General features: G+C 48.6%; 2 protein-coding genes across 5 annotated transcripts in view; one reads left to right on the plus strand and one right to left on the minus strand.

Annotated features, from left to right (window-relative positions):
• Nucleotides 1-18: 18 nt before the first annotated feature.
• Nucleotides 19-17,553, minus strand: LOC149873994 (uncharacterized). 2 transcript variants are annotated; one of them, XM_090054424.1, is made up of 3 exons: nt 17,477-17,553; nt 14,383-14,500; nt 19-913 (listed from the first exon to the last, which is right to left on the minus strand). In XM_090054424.1, exon 3 carries the CDS (start codon nt 777-779, stop codon nt 36-38), a length of 744 nt encoding a protein of 247 aa, XP_089910550.1. In that variant the 5' UTR covers nt 780-913; nt 14,383-14,500; nt 17,477-17,553; the 3' UTR covers nt 19-35. The 2 variants fall into 2 exon arrangements, with proteins under 2 accessions (XP_089910550.1, XP_089910557.1); XM_090054431.1 differs by lacking the exon at nt 17,477-17,553 and having other exon boundaries at nt 14,383-14,569.
• Nucleotides 17,554-17,581: 28 nt separating this feature from the next.
• The window catches only part of PEX6 (peroxisomal biogenesis factor 6), a 30,932-nt gene continuing 20,652 nt past the window's right edge, over nt 17,582-27,861 (plus strand). The window contains exons 1-6 of one of the 3 annotated variants that reach the window (XM_090054366.1): nt 17,582-18,552; nt 19,448-19,611; nt 22,480-22,563; nt 26,016-26,118; nt 26,320-26,456; nt 26,773-26,884. In XM_090054366.1, coding sequence (XP_089910492.1) covers nt 17,689-18,552; nt 19,448-19,611; nt 22,480-22,563; nt 26,016-26,118; nt 26,320-26,456; nt 26,773-26,884 — 1,464 coding nt within the window. In that variant the 5' untranslated portion in view covers nt 17,582-17,688. The remainder of the gene's footprint in view (nt 18,553-19,447; nt 19,612-22,479; nt 22,564-26,015; nt 26,119-26,319; nt 26,457-26,772; nt 26,885-27,861) is intronic. The other 2 variants (XM_090054375.1, XM_090054358.1) reach the window with 2 other exon arrangements.

Below are 27,861 nucleotides of genomic sequence, written 5' to 3' on the forward strand. Positions count from 1 at the left end.
TGCATTTCTAACAACACTCCATTTCTAACAATATTCTAACAATACTCCATTTCTAACAGTGGCTTTCCTTTCTTTTCCGCCCCGTTCTCACCATGTTCAGGTTTTGGCGCTGTCACGCTGTCGCCGCCATCTTTGAGCACTGGCCCCGTGGCTTGTTCAGCAGCCGCCTGTGCTATTGTTTTTAATTGGGATGTGAGGTCATTGTTCTCGCGTAGCAGGATGGACACCATGCAGAACAACATATTGATTATCTTCCCCTTATCCCATTTCGGACCTGACCATTTCGTGGCCGTGCAGCCATCTGATTCTAAACTTTCACGGCACTGTGTTAGTAACTCGTGCCCTCGGGACCCTTCTAGTCCCGGGCAATTGAACTTGTCGGGCAGGGTTGTTTCACCGCCTTCCTTAACATGCCGAATACACCAGGCAAACTGCTGAGCTGGGGTGGGGTTAACGGTCCTTGCCGCTTTTATTTTGGTCAGGCTTAATGTTGCAGTCGCCTCCTGTGGTCGGTAAATGACTGCAGGCGACCGCATAATACACCCAAATGCTGCAGGGCTTAAGGTTACTGCCCACTCTTTTCCCTCCGGCAATTTCAGGGAGAAGTAGCCAGTTATTTTGTTCTTCTGGCTTACTCCCTCACTCTGATGGTACACGATGTGAGCCCACAGTTCATCAGAATCAGTAATCAAGTGTGAGCCCTCCCTCCAGGGGCAGAGGTTCACCAGCGTTCCCTCCATGTTCTCTGCTCCCTTCTGGCATCCTGTTTGTGACACCATGTTGTGCGCGCTGCAGGGTCAGGACCTGAGGTACACTAAGGTGGTTCGTTTTGCCTTTAAGGGTGGGAGGGGTTTTTCCTCTGTTTGCAGATCATGGAGCCTCCTGATCGCAGAACAGGGCACGAGTTTGTAAACTGTAATCAAGAAAACTTTTATTTGTTTATTTACACACCGATGAACGAGGTGCGTAGGTACAACAGCTTGATTAAACGCGTTTTGTTTACAAAACAAATTAACGACTCTCTCTTTCTCTCTACTCGCAGTTCGGTTCGCAAATCGGGTCGGTGCGCAGGGAAGGGGTATGCTGGGACAGTCGGTGGCGGAGAAGCGCTGACGCAGTTGGCCAGACTGCGACAGAAGGGACTGATCTGCTGGGTCCCAAAATGGCTTCTGCCATGGTGTGGACTTGGCGCAGCTTTTAAAGACTTCCCCCTTCTCCTCCCACTGCTCCCCCTGACATCAGATGGGTAAGCTGTTTTCTCGCCTTTTCTAAGCTTGTGGGAGGGGCTGGGTGTTAAATTTTGTGCTTAGGGCACTCTAACTGAAGTACAAAACAGTATAATTGGGGGGTCATAAGGCCAACTGCCCCAAGTGCTGAGTTGGGGGAAGGTGGAGGAAAAAAGTGGCTGCTGCTGGCAGCTGTGCATTCACATTTGCAATCACGGCAGCAACCAGAAGTCACGGCTTCTGCTTGGTCTGGGCACCTGGCCACATCCCTGCGCTGCTGGAAAGACGACTTTGTGTACATTCTCTGTAAAAAAAACCCCAAAACCAGACTGCACTAAAGAGCAGAACTCACTTATCCCATTTATTTCTTCTAATGGAAGTAGTCCTGCCAGGCTCTGAATACTGGTTCCCCACTCAGGCCAAAGAAGCAATGCTGAAATGTAGACAAAGTTCCCCATTTATTTTAAGACATATTAATTTGTATATTTTCCCACTATTGTGAATTGGAAAAAATAGATTAAATGACTGCAGAACAATGATTAATACCCTCAGTATAGTTTTCAGTACAGACCATCTCAGAAAAGAGTGCTGGCCCAAGAGAACTCAAGTAAAGCAAGATGTAGAAAAACAACAGATACCCTTCTTCAAAAGCATGCTTGAATTTGACAAGGAAACAGTGATTGTGAATAAACATGTATCAATTTGTAGAATGGTACCCTTTGGTAATCTGATTCCATCCTATTCCCTGAAGAAGACTATTGGGAAGTCCTGAGACCTGCCAACCCCTCAGTGCTGGGTGTGTCACTACATGGACAGACTGATCCCAGAAGTGATTCAGTCTGAATCACGATTATTAGCATATGAGAGAAGGCAGATTGTAAATGAGATGCATAGGCCTGTGATCACACCAAATGCTGACAAGATGACCCCAGGAAAGAACAGTGACTCAGATAAGTACAATTAACATCATGACTCAGTTTCCCTGCTCCCTAGTTGAGTGGCCAAGAGACAGTTATCTCAGAGGAATGGCTGGGAACACAGAAACATGAAGCTGAACTGCATAAAACTCCTCAACATAAAGACATGGGTGTGGGAACCTGGAACTTGTCTTACCTATGGGGACTGATTCTGAAGGGGCATCATCATCATCACCCAGGAGTGAGTATATCTATGTATTCTATACTGTATATAGCTGGTATTAGTAATTTTTTTCTGATTGCTAGTATCCTAATAAACCTGTGTATAGTCTAAAGCAGTGGTTTCCAAACTTTTTTGATCACGCACCCCTATCAGTAACAAATTTTTGAGCATGCACCCCCAATATATGTAAATTTATATAAATAGAAATAGAAATAGAAGTTCTAATATTTTCTTCCTGCACCCCAGTGGATCGTCTTGTGCACCCCCTGGGGTGCATGCATCCCACTTTTGAGACCACTGGTCTAGAGAAACTTAATTGTTTTGTCTTGTACTTCTTCAGATGAAATAAAAGCCCTTAGAGTCATCCTGGATATAACAAGACTATCAGAAGAACACCAGTCCACCTCCAACCATATGTTACAGTATTAAACTGCAGACTATCCAGTTCAAATATGACCTAACATTATCATACAGAGAGGTATTATGCCACAATTAAATTGCCACCTATATTATCTTGTGGTTTATGTTGTTTTACATACATTCCCAATAGGTGAAGAAAGGTGGGATATTTTAGGTAAAAATAAACAGCAAGCAAAGAATCATGAGTTAATATGAAGACTACTTTTGCTTTATGAAGTACAAGGCAGGATGTAAGACGGGTGGGCAAAATGGTGGCTCTAGCCGGCAGCTGGACTCCATTTCCTAGCAGCCCCTGCCCATGTGGCTCAGGCCAGTCTCCATGGAGACCCCAGCAGCAGGTTGTGATAGTGGGAGGCTGGGGTTTCTATGGAGACCAGCCCCAACAGTACTGGCAGTGTGTGGGAAGGGCCCAGAGCTGCTCTGGAGCCCCTGGGATCTTGCATCAGTAGCTGTGTGACCCAGAGCCAGGGCGTGCAGGAAGTGGATCGTGGCTCTGCCCCAGCTCTTTGCAGTGGTGACAATATAGTTTGTAGCCAGGGGAGAGCCACGATCCACTGTCTGCATGCCCTGCCCAGAGCATGCAGGCTGCAGATTGCTGCTCTGCCTTAGCTCTGCCTAGCATAGGCCCCCCAGGGGTATGGCAGAAGGTTGGGGAGCCCCGAGCCTGCAGCAGGCAGCCTGTATTTGCCCCCACCCCACACACAAATCTGGGGGGCATGTGCCCCCCCATGCCTCCCACCCCCTGGATGAGCTGCCTGTGGCTCCATCCCACTCCTTGCCCCCTGTCCCATGTATTGCCCTGGCTAGACAGTGTGCACAGCCCCTGCCCCACTCCAACCTTCACTGTGGAGGCCTCAATCTGTCCTCAGGCTTCAAGGGAGAACTCCCTATTTTCTGTGGATCCCTGCACAAGGCTGTGAATCCAGGACAAATGCTGTCCTGGAGTCATGCAACCTGAGACTGGAACTTGAGGTGCCCATTGTGGGACTGTTCTGTCAGTTAGGTATACATATTCACCCTAGTTCAATCAAGGCTCTTCTCTTCCACTTCCCATTGCTAAGAGATTCCTGATTAGATCTGGCCAGGACAGTGATCTTTTCCACTGCCACTCTACCTCCCAGAAAGCATTTCTCTGACCACCTCTCTATCCTGCATCCTGCCTGGTGAATGGCATTCGTTGCAGGGTCCAAAGGTAGGTAGTCTGGCTTCCCCTTCCAACTCCCAGGAAGTTTTAAGATGGGGAAGCCAGCGCACATTGGCAATGTGTAGAGGGTACATGCGTGTGCACGTGCACCCTCTGAGCGTGGCAAGGCACCCCCTGTGAAAAGGCGCTGCCAAAACAGCTGGCAGTGCCTGCGTGTTGTCACCACTCACCATTCCCCACCTTGATGCCAACACCGCTAGTCTGTAATTGCCACTGGCCACCACCAGCACTGCTGCTGCTGTCTTTGGGAGGTCACCACCCCCTCCCCACCGCCACCGACAGCGCTGTGGCTGCCTGTGGGAGCTCCCCGCTTGCCCCCACCATGCTTCCGCCACCAACAGCACTGCCACTACCTGCAGGAGCTCACCATGCCCCCTTGCCTCTGGGGCCATGGGGTGTTCATGGTTGGAAACACCTCATCATTTCCCTGGGGTCAGTAGGGCCAAGTCCCCAGTGGGCATCACAAGCTGTAGGTTACCCAGGGGCAGGAGGGATCCTGGGGAAAGCTGGATGTTGGAGAAAGGGCTGGGGTCAGATCCTAATGCAGCCTTTTCTCCTCCCCTCTCCAGGGACTGGGCTGGAGTGTGCCATCTCAGGTGACTCCTGCTCAGGCCCCACAAAGCCCTACCCTCCCTGCCCACATATGTTATCTGTGGCCTCAGGCACACCAGAAGCATTATACACATGTGCAATGGGTCTGGGGTCTCCTTCCAGTGCTGAACACCTGGGTCCAAGGCTCGGTTCTGGGAGAGGTGGGGGTTTTGGGTCCAGTCCAGTGGGTTAGAGCAGGGCCACACTGGGCACCAGGACACCTGGGTTTTAGGCTGTAGGAAGGGACAGTACCAGGCACCAAGACTCCTGGGTTCTCCCCTTAGTGCTTGGAAGAATTTAGGGTCTACTGTTGAGGGGAGGGGTAGTTAGGACTCAGGTGGATTGGAGCAGGGTGTAGGTGGGGAGCTGAGAGCTAGGACTATTCAGCTGCAAGCACCTCCCCGCACCACACACACCCTCACACAGTGCCTCATAAGGAAAACATGGGCCAGGAATCATCTTTGTGAGGAAGAGGCAGACAGCACAGGGTGGAAGATGCCTGGAATCTCAGTGCCTGCCCTCTTTGCTGATGGAAACAAGATGGACAATGCTGTCAAGAGCTTACAGAGGTTGCCTTGCCACCCTTGTCCAATGCCTGCTGCAGCTGGGATGCCCGAGAAGTCACTCCTATTCCATGTATGTCACCAAGCCTCTGCTCCATCCCCTTACTTCCCTCCTGCTGCTCTGCACGCCCTGCTCCTTGGGCAACCCTCCTTTGGGCCCCTGGGAATGGACCTCCAGCCCTGAAGCAGGCCCTCCACTACCATTGTATCCCTGGAAACAGACCTTTAGGGTGGACCCTGCTGACTAGTACTGGGGATAGACCTCCAGCCCTGATGGGGGCCCTCCACTAGCACTAGGTCCCGGGGAACAGACCTCCAGGCTTTCAGGGTGTGTACTGCTGAATATCATCTGCGGATAGACCTCCAACCCTGAAGGGGGCACCCCACTGAATGGAATGGCTGGGCTCAGGCCAGTCTCTCACTCTCTCTGACTCCCCAGTGAATTGCCCCCGTGACAGGATTCGGGGCTTCCCACCACAATCTCTCCTGCTTTACCCCTTCCTCAGTACGTCCAGAGTGACAGTACCCTCTGCAGGGTTGTGGGGAGGGTCTGCCCTGTCCTCAGCTTCACCTGCCCCTAGAACCTCCTGGAGATCCCCCAGGGAGAAGTGCATTTGCCCTGCGGTCTCAGTGTCCCCCCAAGAGCAACACCCCCAGTGGGCTGAGCTGCTATGCCTGTGGCATGTGAAAATGAGATGGTCATTTGCGCTGGCTTGGAAACCCAGTGCCCAGACTTCATGGCAGAACCTGAGTCCAGTAACATCAACCTCCTGCACTGGTTTTTCCCACACAGGTTCAATATTAGCTTGGGAGATTCCCCCACCACAATTGGGTGGGTCATGGCCTGGGCAGCAGATCAGGACCTTACTGGCTTCTCCTCCCAGTTCTACTCAGTTCCAGTCCTCCTACATCCAGGCTGGGAGCATTCATCTGTGAGGTCTGTGGGGCAGGGGATATGTCTGGGTAACAGGAGGCCTGCTTAGTCACTGAGCAGCCCCTGCCTCAAAGAACTGGCAATCCAAGAAGGCCCCGAAGAAAGGGTTTTCTTTACGAGTGGGTAAAACCATTGGCAATGCATAGGGGGTGCACGCAAGTGCATGTGCACCCCCTGAGACTGGCCATGCACCCCCTGGAAGTGCCAGCCACGAAACCAGAAGAGCCGGCAGAAGTGCATTTCTGGTTTCACCACTGGTGGTTCTGGGCTCGGTGATTGGCTGCTAGGGACCCTTCCCCCCCACTGGCGATCTGGTGCCCCCCCCAGACTTGGGAGGCACCAGTCGCCCATGATTCTAGGTCTTCTTTGAAACCAGTCCCACCCTGCAAACTGTCAGCTTAGCCTGTGGGGCCTTTTGCTATAGCCCAGGCCACTTCTGAAAAGTCTTGGCTGGCCCTAGAGGCACTGTTTCATTACCACAAAATCTCATCTTAGCCTGGGGGTGCTGGTCCTGCAGCCAGGACTCCTTGCAAAATGTCTTGCTATGGCCTGAAACAAGGTATATGTCCAGACCCTGAGAGCAGGGCTGGCAGTAACATCTTGGGAGCTAGTGACGGAACATCACCCAGTAGGAAGAGTGCTGCTCCTAAATGTCAGTGAGGGGCCTGGGGAATACAGTGCAGGGCCATCAAGCGTAGTGGGACCCAAAGGGTTCAGCAGCCCAGTGCGGGGCCGGGAATAGAGTGCAGGATTAGATGGGTCAGAGGGTCTGGAGAGCGGCTGGGAAAGTGGAGAACTAAAAGGGTCCAGGACAAGGGACCAAAAGGGGCTAGCAACCCAGAGAGAGGTCAGAAGGGAGACCAAGGAGCCTGGCAGCCCAGGGAGTGGTTGTGCAAGACCAAGGGGTCTGAGGGCCCAGAGAGGGGTTGGAGGAGAGACCAAGAGGTTTGGCAGCCTAGGAAGAGGCTGTGTGGAGAGACAGAGAAGTCTGAGGGCCCAGAGGGGCTGAGAGAGGTCAAGGGGTTGGAAGGCCTAGTGAGGTGCTCCATCAGTAATTAGTAGTAAGATTGTACAGATGCCATCTGCAAGGCATGGGACATGGTGTAGGATAGGTACAGAACCATGCAATTGCCCCATAAGACCAGGACCACAATCCAGGTGGTCATTGTAATAAGACCAGGGCAGCCTCCTGTACTCTGTATAACAACTAACATCAAGGCATGGCTGGTAAAACCTGGGCAGATGGCCCATAGAGCCAGGTATCTAAAAAAAAATTTAGGGGGGGTACCCTGTGATACTGAGGAGGAGGGGAGACTGGTCACACTTCCTTGCCCTCCTCTTCCTCCACAGTCTTAGATTCATAGATTCACAGATGTTTGGATTGGAAAGGACCTTAGCAGATCATTGGGTCCGACCCCTGCCCTGGACAGGAAAGAGCGCTGGGGTCACACGAGCCAAGCCAGGTGCATGTCTAGCCTCCTCTTAAAGACCCCCAAGGTAGGGGAGAGCACCACCTCCCTTGAAAGCCAATTTCAGATCCTGGCAACCCTTACCGTGAAGAAATTCTTTCTGCTGTCTAACCTAAATCTGCTCTGTCAGTTTGTGGCCATTGTTCTTAGTTACTCCAAGGAATGCCCTGGTAAACAGAGCATCTCCTATTCCTTGCTGCCCCCACCTCCCTCGATAAATGTGTGGGGAGCCACAAGATCACCTCTCAGCCTTCTCTTGCAGAGGCTGAAGAGATCCAGGACCATCAATCTCTCCTCGTAGGGCTTTGCCTGCAGGCCCCTAACCGTACGAGCGTCCCTCCTCTGAACCCTCTCGAGCTTGTGCAAGACCAAGGGGTCTGAGGGCCCAGAGAGGGGTTGGAGGAGAGACCAAGAGGTATGGCAGCCTAGGAAGAGGCTGTGTGGAGAGACAGAGAAGTCTGAGGGCCCAGAGGGGCTGAGCATCTCCTATTCCTTGCTATCCCCACCTCCCTTGATAAATGTGTAAGCGGCCACAAGATCACCTCTCAGCCTTCTCTTGCAGAGGCTGAAGAGATCCAGGGCCCTCAATCTCTCCTCGTAGGCCAGACATTCCTCTGAAGTGTGGTGCCTAAAACTGGACACAGTATTCCACCTGCACCCTGACCAATGCCACATAGAAGGGAAGTATCAGCTCCCTGGACCCATCTGTCATGCACCTGCTAATGCATAATAAAATGTGGTTAGCTTTACTGATCGCTTTGTCACATTGACGACTCATGTTCATCTTGGTGTCAACAATGACTCCAAGATCACTTTCTGCTGCTGTGCTGCTGAGAAGGTCACCCCCCAGCCTGTAAGCATGCTGGTGATTCCTTCTCTCTAGGTGCAGCACCTTGCACTTGTCCTTGTTGAACTGCATCCTGTTCTGTTCCACCCATTTTTCCAACCTGTCCAGATGTGCCTGGATTCTTTCCCTACCCTCTAGTGTGTTAACTTTACCCCATAATTTGGTATCATCTGTGAATTTGGACAGAGTGCTTTCCACAGCCTCATGCAAGTCACTGATGAAGACATTGAACAGCACAGGTCTAATGACCAAGCCTTGTGGGACTCCACTGTCCACAGCTTTCCAGGTCAATACTAACCCATTCACCACCACTCGCTGGGTGTTACTCCTAAGCCAGTTTGCCACCCACCTGACCATGTAATCATCTACATCACAACCACTCTGTTCATCTATAAGAATATAATGAGATACCGTATCAAAGCCCTTCTTAAAATCCAAGCAGATGATATCCACCTCAATTCCTGCATCTAAGCATTTTGTGACCTGGTCATAAGAAGAAACAAGGTTAGTCAGGAAGAATCTACCTGCTATAAATCTGTGCTGGTTACCTTTCAGCATTGTTTTTCATGCTGGACACCCAGAAATGTGATCCTTAATAATTTTTTCAAAGATTTTGCCGAGGATAGAGGTGGGACTAACTGATCTATAGTTACCCAGATCCTCCTTTCTTGAAAATAGGGACCACACTGGCCCTTTTCCAGTCCTCTGGGACCTGATCTGAGCACCAAGAGTGCTCAAACATCCATGCTAGTGGCTCTGCTATGACACTGGCCAATTCCTTCAGTACCCTTGGATGAAGATCATCCTGGCCTCCTGACTTAAACACATCCAGCCCTTCTGAGTGTCCCTTCACTAAGTTGTAGCTAACAGTTAGTGGGCTGTTTTTCCTTTTGTGCCTGTCTATGATCTAACTGGGAGATTTGTCTTGATCCATGTTCAAGAATACAGAGGCAAAAAACTCATTGAATTGCTCAGCCTTGTCCCCACTATCTGTCACTAATTGCCCTAGTGGCTTGGCCTCAGGGATGGACACACAGCCTGAACCCTGTACTGCAAAGTCTCAGCTTGGCCTGGGAACATAAGCCAGCGGGTGCTTGAAGATGCCAAAAAACCCCAAACCTAAATGGTGGTTTAATTTAAACTAGACACGTTCCTACACAGAGCTCCATACATGACCAGAAGAGGCAGCAAATTGCTTCAACCTGGCTCTGCAGTGTCTGTAACAATTGGGTGTTTTAGTAGACTTTTTTGGTGCTTTTATCTAACAGCTGATTGAATCAGCTTTAGCTAAAAGAGCCAAAAAGCCCTGCTGAAGTATCCTATATTTATAGATGCTGCAGAGCCGGGTCAAAGTAATGCGCTGCTTCTTCTGGTAAAGTGCATTTTTTTAACATCTACAAGCAGTCTGCAGCTGTGGCTTGTGGGTGCTGAGTACCTGACAATTTTTTTGGGCGGGTGCTTGAGTCCTGGAGCCCCCATGGAGTTACACCTATGCCTGGGGAAGTAGTCCCCACAGCCTGTTCCTGCATCTCACAAAGTCTCAGCTAGCTTGGGGAAAGCTGAAGTCTTAGCTGCAACAATTGCCCTCCCCCACCCAAATCTTGGCTTGGTCTTAGGAGTTGGTTTACAGCCCCCCTCAGTCTTGGCTTATTCTGAGAGGTGGAGTGGCTGGCCTCAGCCTGGGCCACCCTGCAAGCAGAATCTTGGCTTGGTCTGAGGGAGTAGCAGCCCAGCTTTGATCTCCTCACCACAAAGTGTTGGCTGGCCTAGGGGGACAGCCAGGCGAAGTCTCAGCTTGGTCTAGTGCAGAGGTAGGCAATGTTTTTTGGGTGGAGTGCTGAAAAAAACACAATGTCTACCTTGGAAGGTGCTGTAGTGCCAGCATGCCAGAAAAACAAAATTGGTGGGGGGAGGGTACATGGTAGGATGCATTGCATGTTAGTATATTTAAGAATCATAAATGTTGCCTTTGTTGTTATGTATTCCTTTTTTGTTGAGCATGTTGTAATGAGAGAGAGAGAAAAAAAGAGACAAGAGGAAGAGGAGAAAGAGAGAAAGAAAAAGGAGAGCAGAGAGGGAACCAGACACACACATGTGCACACAGAGAACCATGTATACAGAGAGAACCAGAACACACCCAGAACAGACAAATGCACACACACACATCCAGAACCAGACACGTGTGCACACACAGACACACAGAACCAGACAGAGGCAGACAAACACACAGAACCAGATGCACAGGTGCATGGAGCCGGGCTCCTGGGCCACTGGACAAAGTCCAGCCCAACAATTCCCTGGTCCCTGTGCTTCCCTGGGGAACCAGGCCCGGCCCAGAGCCTGCCTATCAGCCCAACCACCCACCCTGCAAAAGGTGTGGTGCTCCTGGCAAAAGAGGCCTGTGGGTGGTATCCCTTATCCTGGTTGGGGGCTGGGCTGGGAGCGGGTGGGAGCCAGGTGGGCTCAGCTGCAAGCCCTGCTGCAAGCAGCCTGGGCTTTGTGGTTGACAGCAGCTACCAGAGCCTGAGCGGTCTGCAGCCAGGAGGCTGCAAACAGCTACTCTGGGCTCTGGCATCAGCTCCATAGTGGTGGGAGCATATGCGCTTTGGAGCAGATGATGGGGATAGGGCCTGAGGCAGCATAGCCCTCCTGCTGTCTGCTCTGGGGTGCACGTGCAGTTGCTGCCAGCATGGAGCTGATGCTGGGGCTGCGGAGCCCAGTGTCTGCTGCAGCTGCCCAGAGCCCAGACTGGCTACAAATAGCTATGCTAGGCTCCAAAGCCCAGTCATCAGCTCTGAGCTGGTAGCAGGGGAGAAGCCAGGGTTGCACTGCCTCAGGCCGCTGCCTGACTGTCCTTTCTGAGGTCTGTGTGCACCCACCAGTATGGAGCTAATGCCAGAGCCTTCTGGCTGCAACTGGCCCAGGTTCTGGGTAGCTGCTGCCAACTATGGAGCCTGCTCTGCTTGCAGCAGGGCTTACAACCACCCAGCTGCCCTCTGGGAGCAGCCTGGGCTTCATGACTGGTAGCAGCTGCCTAGAGCTCAGGCTGGCGGTGATGTGCTGACCAAAATGGCCTCGGGCACCGTGCTCAGCACACGTGCTGGGGGTTGCTGACCCTGCTGTAGTGGGTGGCCCACAGTCAGGGCCCCTCCCCAACATCTTAATTTGGTCTAAGAGGCTGGGCAAATAGCCTACCTGTTGGCCCTGCAAAGTCTGTTTGGCCTGTGGGTGGTATCCCTTTCCAAAGTATCAGCTTGGAGCTATCATCCGGGCAGGCTGGGAAGACAGCCAGAGGGAAGTTTGGCTACATGTAAAAAACAGTTGCTTTGGCCAGAGCTCCCCTCAATGGGAAGTGCAAGAGAAAAGCCTTGAATTCATAAAACTGTAACGCCCACACACACTTGGGTTGTGTATGGCATAGCGTGTGCTTGTGTATGTGTTTTTATGGGGGCAAGATGCCCCTGTGGTTCTGGCTATGTGCTCTGTACATGGAAAGCTGGGGCCCTGTAACTGTGCAAGAGACATAAAATCCTCTGGCCTGATTGGCCAGGGGGAGCACAGACTTTTCAGACAGATTGGTTCGGAGAAAGACTGGAGTGTGGCACCCCCTGACTGGACAAAGCCAAGGTGATGTCATGTTGAGGGATATAAAGTCAGCTAGGCTGAGGGATATAAAGTCAGCTAGGCTGATCTGGGGAGAAGGTGCTAGGGGAGAAGGAATCTGCAGCTAGCGAAAGGGGAAACCCAGCTTCTCTGTGGGACAAAGATAGGAGCTTTACCACTTCTCCAGGAGTAATGGAGCCCCTTGCAATGCAGAAGAACCCATGCTCTTGAGCAGCTCCCTGCAGTGTAGTGAACCCAAGGAGCAGTTCATAGGCCTCTCTGGTGTGGGCCCCCTTCTCCAGCCCATTGCTGAAGGCAGATATGGGGATTACAGGACCCTGGAACTACCCTTTGGGGAGCTCCAAGTGCCAGGCTGCCTGGGCATGGGTGAAGCCTCCCCAAGAGGGTGTCACCTATAAACTTTGCTTTGCAGTTAATAGTGTTTTAAAATTATATTTAGTGTTTTCTTTGGGGTGTTTTTTGTTTTTATTCTCTGTAATACATATTTTTTTGTGTTTACATTGCTTGATGAGGAGAGGGTTTTGTTTATACGGGATGCCCCAGCAAATTTAGTATTCCCGGATTTCTGGGTGGGGGCTTGACTGAGCCACGGGTACTCCAAAATGTGAACCCTGCCCTTTCTGTTGCTAACCAGTGCCTGCAGAAGGGTCATATAACTTACCACTCCAGAGCTAGAATTAAAGCAAGGACAAGCAGCAGGGGCTGAGAATAGGTTTGCAGCATATTCACAACTACAGAGAATAGTTAGCAGAAAAAACAGAATAAAACAAAACCAACTGGTAGGAGCCAAGTACTAGTCATAGCCTCTACGGTGGAAACAGGTCACAAACCAGGAACCTCAGCATTGACGAGCCATGGATACAACTACTGAGCTATCACCAGGGAACACTAGCTTCTTTATGCTGTCTTGCTTGGTAGGCAAGAAGAGAGTCAAAATCCTACGCTGACTGCAGCTGTAATGTCCCTTTCCTTTCTTCAGGCCAAAGCATAACTTAATGACGGAATAGTGAAAATCCTACATATTTAGTGCCTTTGAAACTCAGAAAAAGTATGGCCTGTCAAATATTACTTAGTATATTAACTTGAGGTACCCACAGTTGAAAAAATTGTTTCTATTTGTGTCAGAACTCATGGTACAGGTGATATATTTTATTAGACCAACTAGATTTTGCAAAATAAATATTTAATTGCAAACTTTAGAGCGCACACATCCTTCTTTGGGCATGGGAGAAAAGACTATAAAAGTTCTCCTGGGTTGAAATGAAAGTTAATATTTCATAGGGGAGTTGGAGGTGTGGTAAAATCTCCTATTTGGAACAGTTAATTTTATATGTAGATGAGGCCCAAAGAACAGTTGGAATAGTCCGTTTACCTCTTATTCCAACTTTTCTCTGACTAATCTACATACAAAATGAACTGTTCCAAACAGGAGCTTTTACTATACCTGCAATTCCCCTATGAAATGTGAACTTTAATTTCAACCCAGGAGAACTTTTAGTCTTTTCTCCTATGGCTGAAGAAGGATGTTTGTGTCCGAAAGCTTGCAATTAAGGACTTTTTTTTTTTTTTGCAAAAATCTAGTTGGTCTAATAAAAGATATCACCTCTATCGTGAGTCCTGATTCCTTTTGCCTCTAGACCAATATAGCTACAACCTGGATACCTTAGTATTTGTGTGGCACCAGAAAAATAGTTAAAAGTAATTGTACTTGTTAAGTACATTTATCTTATGCATGTCCATTTCAGGGTACACACCTCACAGGGAGAATCTTCAGCAGCTATAGAAATAGCAGTTGATCTGAGCAAACCATGAGGTCCAATTCTATGTCATCCTATATAGAACATTCTCATAACATTGATGAACTAGGAAAACATTGCATAGTACATAAGAGTGGGAAATGTATAGTACAAGGTGATGAGTTTTAAAAAGGAGGCATGGAGCTGAAAGTTACTGTCAGCATTTTTTAAAGTTTGCCAAGAAACAAAATTACAGCTGCATTTCCATGTTGCCTTTGACTTCACTTGGAAAATGGTATTTAATGCATATCTATTTCACATCAAACATAGGGCAATTACTATTTCAACAAGTATTAAGATAGGAGGGGTTTCCTAGCAAATTTAGCATTTACCTGACCAGCTTACATATAATAAACCTATGATGTATTATTTTCATTAGGATTGTAAAACATTAGCTAACACTTGAGTAACAAAAAGTGAAATCCTGGACAAGACAAAGACAGCTGAAATTTGAAAAAAATATCAGCAGATTCATGACAGAGGTGGGTATTCTGACTTGCCCAGGTGTTAAAATTACAATGTCTTGGCTTGGAGTTTACTATGCAGATGATCTGTGTTAACAACTCACTTTCTTCCTCGCGTCTTCTGAAGGAGGCTTTTGAGCTTCTGAGGGAGCTTTGACATCCAGGGAACGTATAAAGTTGTATTTAGCTGCATCAGGATTCTGGAGAACAGGAATAACAACCCTGCAATATTTTCAGAGACGCAGGCAACACCAAATTAAGCAGGAATTCTTAGGCATCAATAATCTTCTCTTCTGCACAAAATAGGGGTGTAGAATGCAAAACCTTAGAAATTCTTAATTATAGGTGTTGCAAATAATCAGTGACACTGAATCTGCAACAACTGTTTGAGTAATTAAAGTATCATTAAGGGAGAAGATTGCCTATTTACAATCTCAGAGTGTACAACAGCAATGGCTTTTAATTAACAGTGAGTTCTGTACTATATCCTGCAGTTAAACATGATCCCAGAAAAACAGATTTAACCCTTGACAATTTGCAGAGATTTCTGTGTATAAAAGCAAATCAACAGATGCATATAGGTTGGGTCTATTGAAGCACTAAATTATGCCTTTTCAAATACTATTCACTGGTCATTGAGAGAGAGAAAAGCCTGTACCCCAGAAAAGTTATTCATCTGCCCTCTCTATTCTCTCTGCCATGTAATTTGAATGTTATGCATAAAATATGTAAAATACATAACATGCATAAACAGAATTTTTCAGCAAAGGTCCTGTCATTGCAAGTATAAAGTTACTTCAGTAATGTACAATACTGGAAACCGTGTTATATGTTTCCACAAACCTGTCAACTGAAAACTGGCATTTTGGAAATAAACATGAAAGAAAGTGGGGATATTCCAGTTCTATATGGGGTATTCTCCGATTTTACTTTTTCAAAAGAAAACACAAGCACCATGGATTGGAGTTTGGCTGGAACATATATTTCTAAAAAGTTAAATTTACAGAGATGAATCATTTAAATAACATGGATTTTTAAATGAGGAACTCTGAATAAGGAACCAGCAGCAGCTTCATCCACTTGATAATACAATGTAACCATAGCAATGAGGGGGTCTGTGTGGGACAGAAATAAAAAAGGAATAGAGAGGTGAATGCTAGGTGAGAGAGCAGAGGGGGTGCTGGAGTTGGGACAGCCATGATGCAGCAAACAGAAGGGCATTGGTGTCTATGTGTTCACAGTCCTGGACACCTCCACTGGTTATGCATTTCCCTATTCCTCATCCATTAGTGTGTCACCTATCCCACCAGGACTACTTGAGCTGTTGTTGGAATTCACTGCTGGTCTTTTTTTGCGAATTGGTGCCCCATTTCCTATTCTTCTCTTTCAAGCCATTCCTGCAACTAGTGATTTCCATCGTTATTGATATCCATGAACATCTCCATCCCTAACAAGGCCCTATTATGATAATGACAAATTCTTATTTGTATTACTGTGCTATCATATTACCATTCTTAGGTGTCCTATTTCTGCCCCAGGAGCTCTGCATGTTAGGTCCTGTACAAATACAGAAGATGACCTTTGTTCTAAAGACCTTCCAGTCCAAGACTCAGATCTACTGAGGCAGAAAGATGGTGAAGCATGGGGAAACCAGATAACAGCATTATGAGCAGTGATATCAATGCATCAGTGACCGGTCTATATTAGCATACACAGTGCAGCATCACTGCAGGAAACTGAATGGAGGCTGTAAGTAAACCATTACACCATAGATCTGTCCAGGAATGGAGGAAACAGGCTGCAGTGGGAACCCTGTTTTATATGGTGATTGTTGGCTCTCTGTGCTTAAGACAGAATGGACTTTGGTGTGAATAAACATCTGGCCTAGGGGCCCAAGAGAGAGGCTCTTTGTTCATCACATGCCTTGTAGGCAGCAATGATGGAATGAAGGTAGCAATCACTTCAGGAGACTAATGGGATGTTGGGGCAGAGAAGAATAATCTGAATGAAGAAAAGGTGTGGATTAATAGGCCTGCCCTCCTCTCATATCTAGGCATATGATGTTTCAGGCAAATGGGTACCTCTACTGCAGGGGCAGGTGATTATTTTGGGCAGAGGGCTGCTTACTGAGTTTCGGCAAGCCATCAAGGGCTGCATCACAGGCAGCCCAGGGCAGATAAATATTAATTATTAAAAAATTTTAGGGGCCCCCGGGCCAGATAGAATGGCCTGGCAGGCCCTGGGCTGCATTTTACCCACCCCTGCTCTACTGTATCTGTTTTTGCTCACTTTTTCCAAAGCAAAGATGCTTGGGAACCACAGAACCTCCTCCTCCCTGCGCAGAAGTAGTGCACTGACTAGGAGAGCTACCTCATAGTCTCCCTTCAAATCCTCCTCTGTTGTGGTCCCTACCATGACAGCTGCTTTTCATTCTGACTGCTACTATCTTGCTATTTCTCTCCTCGCACCAGTTACAACCACCTGCTCTCTCTTTGCACATACACAAACTGCAAAGGGCAGGCACTGTTTCTTCTGCGTTGCCCAACAGCACTACTGATGTCCTGTGGCATCACTACAATACAGAAAATAGGCACCATAAAGGGTCCATTGAAGTACATATCCTTGCAAGTGAAAAAAAGTCTGTGCATTTACCCAGAGCAGGCACTTCCCCAACCTGAACGTAGAGTACTCAGCAAATACACAGCACGATCTGCAGCTCTGAGAAAGGACTCTCATTTTCAAGGCCTCTAACAGCAGGCCTGTGAGAGCTGCTTTGCTGTTAAGGTGCAAACAGAGCAGGTCTCTGCACTCGACACCTACACAGGCTGGTGACTGTATGCAGGAGAAGAACCGGGAAAAACCCTGGTCATCAGCCCCTGTCCACACCCCCTTCCAGCCCGTGTGACAGGGGATGCCGGGCAGGACGGATCAACCGTCTGACCCACTCGATGGCAGGTCTTATGTTTTTAATAGTAGGCGCGAAATAATATAATAAATATACTAGAGTACATACGAGAATAATAGTAAAATAAAACAAAACAAAAATAAATACAACATAATACATATAATATTATATACATATGGCTTGCGCCCTGCAGAAGCGCACCGAGCCCCCCGGCGCGCAGTCACTGCGGCAGCCCACACCGGCTGAAACACCCGCCGCGGCACCTCGCGCTGCCCCGAGCCCCTCTTCCCCACCTGCGCCATGCTCCCTGCGACCTCCGGCGCTAACTTTCTGCGCAGGACGCGCTGGGAGAAGCGGGAGTCGCTCTACCCGCACGCTCTATGCTCTCAGAGCAGCTGTGGTGCTGGAGGAGGAGGAGCCCTTTACCGCCGGCTTGCAGCACGCCCGGAAGCGCGGTGCTGGGGGAGCCGCTCTGCGCTGCGCGCTCTATGGTGGCGGTGCGGCGATGGCAGTGGTGGTGCTGCGGCCGCTGGAGGCGCGGACCGCTGAGCTGCCGCCCGCCGTGACAGCGCTGCTGTTGCTGGCGCCGGGGCCAGCGACCGAGGCGCTGGGCGGCGCGGGGCCGGGGCTGGTCCTGGCCGTGCGGCCCGCGGGCCGGGCCGGGGCGCAGCCCGTGCTGCTGAGCGCGGTGGCAGGGCCGGGGCGACGGCCGGAGCTGTGGGTGCGGGGGGCGCTGCTGCGGCGCCTGGGGCTAGCGGCTGGCCGGCGGGTGACCGTGTGGCCGGTGCGCCGCCCGCCGCCGTTGGTCTGGGCGCTGCTGGGCGCGGGCCGGGGCCCGGCGCTGGGGCCGGGGCCGGGGCCGGTGCTGGCGCGGCGCGGGGAGGCGCTGCCGGGGCTGGGGTCGCTGGTGCTGGAGGTGCGGCCAGCGCTGCAGGGACTGCTGGGCGCTGGGACACGGCTGGCACGGGCCGAGCTGCGGGGCGAGGCGGAGGCTGGCACTGCTTCGGGCCTTCCAGTGCCGCTGGTGTCAGGCTTTGCGCGGGGCGGGGGTGTCCGGCAGCTGTGGGCAGTGCGCGGGGAGCCGGCGCCCTGGGGGCTGCCTGAGGAGTGGGGCAAGGCGGCGAGCGCGGCGCTGTGGGTGCCCCGTGGCACTCTGTGGGGGCTTGGCCTCTTCCAGGGAGAGTGGGTGTGGGTGCAGGGCCCTGCGGGCACTCACCTGGCAGCTGTGGGGGCCCTGTATCCCCCGTGGGACTATCCCTGCCAGCTGCCAGGCAGCAGCCTGCCCAGTGGCAGTGCCGTGATCTCTGCCGCGCTCGCCTTCAACCTTGGCTATGACCCTGCCACCAGCCAGGCCCATCTCACCATCCAGGTGTGTCCCTCTGCTGTAGCTTTGGGATGGTGGCAGCAGGGGGAGGTGTCCAGGCACTGTGCCTGCTGGCTGGGTGCTGGGGTACAGGAGGTTACAAGCCCTGTGAAGGTGCTTCGTGGTTTGTGGGAGGGGTCGGGTTAGCATAGCGCGGTGGTTCTCAACTGGGTGCTGCAGCCCCCTGGGGTGCCTTATGATCCTTTCTGGGCCCATCATGTACTGTTAGCACGGTGGGTGTGCAGACACAATGCCCGAGGAAAACTCAGATTTTAAATAGGAACCCTCAGGAACCCGTCTGCCCTGCTGTGGTCTTTCTGAGTTCTCTAGTAGAAGGTGACTTTGTTACTTTTCTGTAGTCAAAAAGTGAGTGAAAACTAAGAGGTGGCATTTTCTAAGTTGTGCCTTGAGCTTAGAAAGGTAGAGAACTGCTGGTGTAGTTAGGAAGAGTGCTGGAAACCTGGGTGAAGGTGCCCTGGTGAGAGAACAGGTGATGGGAGAGTTTGATAGAGAATTAGCCAATTGGAAAGGTTGGAATGAAGGGTGCACACACTTGTTGAGAAGTCCTTTCCTGTGTGTGAGTAGAGGGCTAGGAGACCGTGCAAGTCAGTATGTGAAGTCCCAGGTGATAACTCCAGCAAAAGTTGGCAGGAAATTTGCATTTGTTGCTGATCCTGTATGCACTGGTCACATCCCTGGCTCCCTTGGTGTGAGGAGGTGTTACCTTCCTCATGCTTATGGAAAGGGAGAATAAGTTTTCAGGGAGTCTAGAATGGGGTGACATGCGGACATGAATCCGTGGGAGGCATTCACAGTATGGAAGCTGAGGACAAGTGGGTCTTAACTTCTTACTTGTGCTATACTGCATTAATGCTGAACCAAGCTGTTTTCTGCTTTGTAGAGGTACGGAGAAGCTCTGGATACCGAGGAAACAAAAGGAAGCCAGTCCTTGTTATCTGTACCACCTTTTGCCAAGGAGCTACACGTAGAGATTATATCCTCACCAGCCTACAGCACCAGAGGAGTCTATGACCATATTCTCTACCAGCACTTTGAAACCCCGAGGTTAGCCTTTCAGCATAGGAAACTCATTCTTTCTGCATCCTGAATCTGACTCGCGTTCAGGGAGGGAAGAATCAAAATACCACTCTTCACCCTTGCCTCTTAAGTGGATAGTGAGCAGTCCATGTACAAATTGCCTTTTGTGAAGTTGACTTGACCTGTTAGACTGGGGTGGACTGTTATTTGGGCCTGTTCACCACAGAGTTTTGGGGTGCTGTTGCAGGTCAGGTCAGCAGCCCCCTCCAACCCCCCATGCTCCTGTGCAACAGTTCACCAAATTTCCCTATGTAGGATAGAGTTGTGGGGAGCTGGTGTGGGCATGGGCAGCAGCTTCAGTAGGGGTAACTCAGCCTGGGCCCCTGCTGCCACTAGCACAGTCTCTGAGTCACCTTTCTACCCTGATGAGGGTCTCAGGCAAATGCCCCAATCCCCATTGGGAACTGGCTGGCTGTAGCAACAACTGATGCTGGTGCCTGCCCTTTGCTGCTTCTGGTGCGTGGGCTGGGAGCTGGTGTAAGCTATGGAGATGTGTTGTAGGTGCAGGATGGTTTGGTGTTGGCCCTGTTCACATCCTGCCCATGAGGAGTGGTGGCAACTGGTGCTGGGTGCCAGGGAAAAAGTGGGACCTGGTGGCAGGCACAATCACTGCTGCTGGGACCCTTCTGGCCGCAGCTGCCCAGAACCTGTGCTGGGGCTGCCTTGTGGCTCTTCCCTGCAGCGACCACCAGCATTATGTCTAGGTTACCCTGGGCCTGTGGGGTGGTGGCAGTGGTGAAGAGCTGCAGGGCAGCCCTGGTGTGGGTTTTGGGCAGCCACAGCCAGAAGGGCCCCAGCAGTGCAAGTGCACCCACTGCCAGGTCCCACTTTTCCCCGGTGTCCAGCACCCCTGCACTGATAGCATGTCCCCTCAGCTTGTACCAGCTCCCATACTGTGTGCTGGAAGCAGTGCTGGGTGGGGACCAGCGTCAGCTGTGAATACAGCCAGCAGGTTCCTACTGGGGATAAGGGTGTCTGCCCAGGTCCACAGGTAATGCTCCTGCATTAGCTGCAATCCTGGTTATTTGCCCTGATCCTCAGTAGGAACCTGCTGGCAGCATCCACAGCTGATGTCAGTGCCTACCTGGTGCTGCTTCTAGTACATGGTTCTGAGAGCTGGTGTAAGCTGTGGATGGGGCCACTATATGCTTGCCTGGCACAGTGCAGCAGCCAGAGTCACTGGCTCCTTGTGGGCCAGATCCCATGACTTTGCAGCTGCCTACCTGCAGGCCAGATGCAATCAGATGATGGGCGAGATCTGGCCTGCAGGCCATGTTTTGCCTACAGTGCAAGCACAGTATGTTTAGAACATCGCACTACAACATTGGCTTAAATCAGCAAAGTAACTTAATATAGGTACTGAGGACTACTTTATTTTTGGAGCGTGTTTCCAGTAAGCAGGGTCTGTCTGCTTTTTGAGCAGTCAAATACTTAAGTTCCAATGTGTATCTTGAGAACTGGTCTTAATGATGTAGCCACCTGATCTCAGGGAGTATGCCTGAGGGTAGGGCTAGGATTCAGAGTGACCTAGAGAGATTGGAAGATTGGGCCAAAAGAAATCTCATGAGGTTCAGCAAGGACAAGTGTAAAGTCCTGCCCTTAGGACAGAACAATCCCATTCACCACTATGGGCTTGGGGCCATCTGGCTAAGCAGCAGCTCTGCAGAAAAGGACCTGGGGGTTACAGTGGACGATAAGCTGAATACAAGTCAAACTTCTTCTTGTTGAGAAGAAGGTTGATGGCATACTGGGCTGCATTAGTAAAAGTGTTGTCAGCAGATCTAGGGGAATAATTATTTCCCTCTCTTCTGCATTGGTGAGGCCTCACCTGGAATACTGTGTCTAGTTTTGGGACCCCACTACAGAAAGGATGCGGACAAGTTAGAGAGTCCAGCAAAGGACAACAAAAATGGCTAGGAAGCTGGGGCACATGACTTCTGAGGAGAGGCTGAAGGAACTGGGCTTATTTAGCCTGCAGAAGAAAAGATGGGGGATTTGATAGCAGCTTTTAACTACCTGAAGGGTGGTTCCAAAGAGGATGGAGCTAAACTATTTTCAGTGATGGCTGATGATGGAACAAGGAGCAGTGGTCTCAAGTTGCAGCAAAGCAAGTTTAGGTTGGATATTAGAAAGCTTTCTCATGCAGAGGGTGGTGAAGCATTGGAACAAGTTACTAGGAGAGGTGGTGGAATCTTCTTCCTTGGAGGTTTTTAAGGCGTGGGTTGACAAAGCCCTGGCTGGGATGATCTAGTTGGGGATGGTCCTGCTTTGAGCAGGAGGTTGGACTAGATGACCTCCTAAGGTCCCTTCCAACCCTTATTTTCTGTGATTCTCCCTCACATGGGATATCATGACCCTAACCTGTGTTTAAAGAAACATTTTCAGTCTCCACCTTTGAATAATACCTTAAGGCATTTCAGAGACTGTCCACAATTCTCCATTCTCGGCTCTGTTTATAACCCACTCTTAAAGTTAACTTTTTACAAATCCAACGAGTAACCAACAGGCTGCATGTCATAACTTTGTCACAGATTCTTGCCTCCTTACGTCTTTGCCTTCCCAGTGACCTGACTTTGTCATTGTGCCTTGTTGTATTATGTCTGAAGTATACTGTATTCTCTACAGGGCATGGAGTTCCTATTTAGCTGTCTGAAAGGTGCGAGTATTAAAAAAAATCATAAAAAGCCCATGAGTGGCTTTCCCCACTCATTTAAATAGCTTAATTGTTGTTAATGGAAGGTTGTATTGCTCTTCTGTTGCTGTAATTTTTTGGAGCATCCACATAATGTGACATCATTGAAGTAGCTATTTGCCATGGCTGTTGTTTTGTTACAGGTTGGTCCAGGAGGGGGATATCCTGTGTGTTCCAGCTAATGGACATCCAGAGTTCTTGGAAGGAAACTTGGATAAATTTCTTAGGTATGTAGTGATTTCCCAGTACTTTAAGAAAAATATTTAAAGAAGAATCTTGCTCTTCTGGTTTGCTCAGTGGATTCTCTTCTGATCTGTCTTTGGAGTTCAGGGGTTTGTTTTGCTTTTTTTCATCCAGAACCGAATAAATGAATATTTTTGTTGGATTTTTAGATAACTGTACAGTCACATGTCAGTGCTACAAAGATGGTATACCACTATGGGAGAGAAACTGCTTGGAAGGAAAAAGAATGAAATAAAGGCAAAAGTGAGAGAGAAAAGGAGATGTTCTTTAGACTTTCAGTGAAAGAAAAATGGATTGAGGTGGAAGCTTGGCTTTGTCTACACAAGGAGGTTATGCTGGTTTTAATTCCCCATGGGGGCACCAATTCTGGTACAGGGAGAGTGCTTCTGGTTCAGCTTATGCTGCTTTGGGGCAAATTTAAGGTAAACTGGAAAAAGGCATGCTTATGGGCAGTTCAGTATAAGAATGTTCACATGGGGCACTATACTGATATAATTGTAGCACTATAATTATACCAGTATAACTAGTAACTAGTTATACTGTGCAGTGTGCAGTATAACTAGTAATAGCCACCTTTTGTAAATGAGCCTTGCCAGTTTATGATGTCCAGATGGTAGTGAGTTAGTATAGTTTATCTGGAAGAATGAAGAAATCCCGAAGTGAATATTTGCAAAGTTTTGGTTGATCTCTGTGCATTCGTGCTTAACAAATTTTTGCATGACATCAAGTTGGGTGGAGTTGGAGGCGTTCTGGAGGGCAGGGATCCAAAATGATGTGGATAGACTGGAGAAATAGACGTCAGTCAATCAGATGAAATTTAGCAAGGCAAGTGCAAAGTCATGTGCTTAGGGTGGAATAATTTCATGCACAAATATAGATTGGGGAATGACTGGCTAGGCTGCAGTACTGAAGAGAAGGACCTGGAGTGGACCATAAGCTGAATATGAGCTAGCAGTGTGCTCTTGTTGCAAAAAAAATAAAATAAAACTCAACACCATACTGGGTTGTATCAACAGGGGTGTCACTTGCAAATCAAAAGAAATTATTCTTTTGCTGTATTCAGCACTGGTGAGGCCTCACTTGGTATACTATGCCCAGTTTTGGAACCCACACTTCAGGAAAGATGTGGTTAGATAGGAAAGAGTTAAGTGGAGAGAGACAAAAGTGACTGGGGGCTTGGGAAGCATGATTAATCAGAAAAGGCTGAAAGTACTAGGGTATTTAACATTTTTCACAAGCGGGACAAACCTTAAAATCAGAAATGGGTTGAGGGCTGCATAGAAAATCATTCTAGTTCTATATTTTGGTGTATCCTAATTAAGTTTTTAAAATCATATTAGAAGGGAAAATATACATTTTCTGTAATTTTAAGCTTATTAGTAGAAATTGCAATGTTCAGTATTCTATAGTGTTATTTTAAATTTGATAAAAATAACTTAAAGTTTAAAATTAAAATATTGTCCTGTGCCGCAGGGATTGAGGAGCTAGGAGCAACAGCCTCAAGTTGCATCTGAGGAAATTTAGGCTGCAGATTAGGAGGAACTTTCTGACTATGAGGGTGGTCAAGCGTTGGAAGAAGCTACCTAGAGAGATTGTGGAATCTCTGTCCCTGGAAATTTTCAAGAGCAGTTTAGATGGCTGCTTGGTTGGGATTGTTTAGTCAGGGGTGATCCTCCCTTGAGCAGGGGCTGGACTAGATGATCTTGCGAGTTCCTTTCAACCCTTCTTTATGATCTTTTGATCCTGTGGAGGAGGACAGGAAGGCAGAAACAAGTCTCTCAATCAAGCCCTTAAGATTGGCAAATAAATTGGAAACAGCTGGAACTCGTAGTACCTATGGGTGTGTGCACAGAGCTTTCTTGCAACATAACAGTGCAGAGGACAGCAGTGCTGATTATATGTTGATTCTGGAATATACAGCAGTGGAAGTCTGATAAGGTCTTGTTCTTTAAATACCTGTTTCAAGGTCCTGGTACTACTGGGGGGCTGTTGTAGCAAAGAATTATAGAACTATAGACATAGTTCTCCTTGTTAGGTCTAAATCTAGCTTTAGACTTAACCTGTATAACTCAGAGGGACAGCTTGGCATACTTGCACTCCCCATAGAAGGGATCTATAGATGGTCTATCTATCTAGAAAACCTGGTTTGGGGCACACAGGAAGGAGCTGAAGTGATTAGTAACCAGCATTGTCCTTCATTACTAATGTTCCCTCAGCCTCAGGGAGCAGGTGTGAGCACTTGCTCTGTAAGGAGACTGCTGTGGCCTGCTGTGCCTGCCCAGAAGAATATTTACAGCCCACCAGAATAGTTCCTGGGTTTTCAAACAAGCTTGCCTTGGTTCTTCAGCTCCAAATAAGTGCTGTGAGTGAAGTGTTCAGGGGAAAATACATAAACATTGACATTAAAGAGAAGAAACAAATTGGATGTTATGTTTAGCTGGTCTGCCAAAAATTTAACCAACTCAACCAACTGAATGCTTTTTAGAGCAGCTAAAATGGTCCATTTTAGCATCCAGACAAGCCCAGCACAAGTTCAGTGGGTCTACTTCAGACTCCTGAAGTCCAGCGAAGTTAACGTGCACGTATCCGATGGGTGGTGGGGAGGGCATCAGGGAAAGGAAAAGGAAGCATATCACTTTGAGGGAGAGACCATACTAATGAGCCTAAAAGGAAACACTGAAAAAGCTCAGAGAGGGTGAGCAGAAGCAGATAGCAAGCCTATCTTGGTCTCAACTGTAATACTGCTGAGCCAGTGCTGTGAGAAGGGTCCCTGCTCCTGATGGGTGCTATGTACTGAAACTTTCCTCTCTAGGCTCTGGCCTGCAGATTGGGTGAGAGTTTTGTGCCATTTTAGCACAGCCTTCAAATGTCGGGTATAAGCCAGAGGGTAGATTCATGAGCCAGCATGCTTGATTCATAGTCCATGCACCTTACTTTAGTATATTTACTCAGAATATACATGAGGCTCAAAATAATACAGAGCACTTCAGGACAGAACCTCACTGGTAGTAGAAAGGAGAGTGGAGGGTCCTCTGCCCCTACTAGGTGTCTGTGGAGAACTCTTGGATCCATCCGTTGCCCCCAGGTCTCTCTTCCAAGTTAGCTGTTTAGGTTTATTCTGGGCCTGGCCACACATCTGGGTCACAGGCTCTTACCATTCAGTCCCCTCAATCTGAAGGGACTGAGCCTTTGCAGGGGGTTCAGGCATGTGTGGATATAATCCTGTTGCACATCAGGAGAAAATTAACATTAAACTGTCTATCCAGACAAAAAAAGCAGCTGGTGCAGCTGTCAGGCCTGTGTCTCCTCCTGTTATGGTTTATTATTTGTGTAATGAAAAAATTTAAGGGCCCAACTGCTTTCCAAGGACAAAGGATTCCATCCTGCCTCTTGAGGTCTTGGCTGTAGGAATTTAGACTACTTGCTCTTCCTTTAGATGGCCAGAGCTCTACTTCAAAGTGAAGAAGATATTAGGAATGGTGGAAGGAGAGCAGTCTATGGGGTTCCTAGCTGACACCCGGAACACTTCCCTCTACCTGGTAAGATGTCTGTGAGAAGGCTGTAAAGAAAATGTGCAAGGCTGAGATTGCACTGTTGGGATGGTAAAGAAGCCTTTGACTGATGGAGGAGACCTGTGGTTCCATTAGTTTTAGGGTGGATGCTCAAGGGGTTGTTCTGTGACTTGAGAATGTCCCTCACCCTGGTGGTTTTGGAAGGAGTGTTATTTGTCTGTTTTATAGACGGGTTCAACCAACAGTGCTATCCCATCTTACCCATGCTGTGCTGGCCATGAATTTTGGAGCAGTTTGTCTCCCCCTGGACTCTCTGATATTGTGAAGTGGCTCTGTGATGCCCTGCGACCTCACCTGCACAATGGGTAAGTTCACACACCTCTTGGTGAGTTCTGTTTAATGTACCTCATGAGGTGTCCCACTGCATGGGGCTCTTTGTGTTGTGGCCTGGTTTGCTCTGTCATGCATTGTAGGATATTGGTTGTTTTTAGCTAGAATTGCACTTGTTGGAACCCTTGGATCCATGACTTACTTGTTTTTGCTTATAGAGATCCTGGGAATTGGAAAGCATGGTCTGTCTGATGCGAGAGCTTGTTATTGTCCTGGTTAGGTACTCCTAGCATGAGTTGGGCCTGGCACACTTACTTCTTGGTGACAAGGATGGCTGCTTTTGTGTTCCAGGGGGATAGCGCTAAATGGAGCAGGCAGCGTTCTCCTTTCAGGACCCAGTGGTGTGGGGAAAATGACAGCTGTCAGAGCTGCGTGTAGCTGCCTTGATCTCCATCTGTTCAAGGTAATTCTTCTAGTAGCATCACATTTCGGTGTTTGGTTGCTTAGGAGTCTTTCCTTGTGTAGAGAGTTCCAGGAATATTTCCTTTCTACCCTGCCTGTCATTCCACATACATGTGCATGTCAGTGTAGCCCTGCTTTCTCTGCAGAATTAAGATTGTAATGAGGACTCTGTTCTAATAGGACTGAATTTTGTATACCCCCTCATTTTTATTGGATTTTAATTTAGTAAAAGTTGCTGTTTCAAGTTCTGGATCCAGGATGTTTTGTTAACATACAGATTTCTTTCTTTCTCTTTGTCTTGCTTCTGCCATCCTTTTCCCCAAGTTCTTACGGCTCAGGTACAGTGGTGATGGAGGCTTAGTCAGATAGGACTCCTGGACTGCATTAAAACAAGGCACTGTCAAAGTTACCTACTGATGAGGCATTATGGGTATCAGGAAGTATTTCTCTTATAAGGCCCTGAGTTTCCCAAACTGCATCTCCTGTCTGCATTAGAAGAGAATTGATTTGGTCGGGGTGGATTTGATTTAAATCAAATTGATTTTAAATTACTGGTCAAGAAACCTTGATTTAATCATTGTTTTCTACAAAAAAGTGCATTTCTGTTCTTTGATATCCTTTATTCATTTAACTTCTTGAAACTTTGCACTTTTAGAGAGAGGTTAGGGCTTGACTGTGTATATACAAACTTGCAGAGAGACAGTAGGGCTAATGGGTGGTTAATCGGGTCTGTTATCTCTCATCTCCGTATACTGCTGTTAACAAGGATGTTAGCTTTGGAGACAACAAACTCTCCCTATGCCTGAAGAAGGGCATTTGTGCCCTAAAGCTTGCAAAGAACAATTTTTCCAACTATTTAGTTGATTTTCTTTAATCATAGAATCATAGAAAATGAAGGTTGGAAGGGACTTCAGGAGGTCATCTAGTCCAATCCCCTGCTTAAAGCAGGACCAGCTGCAACTAGATTATCCCAGCCCA

Source organism: Crocodylus siamensis, chromosome 1, assembly GCF_052110815.1.
Source record: "Crocodylus siamensis isolate JL-2025a chromosome 1, ASM5211081v1, whole genome shotgun sequence".
NCBI classification, from domain to species: domain Eukaryota; kingdom Metazoa; phylum Chordata; order Crocodylia; family Crocodylidae; genus Crocodylus; species Crocodylus siamensis.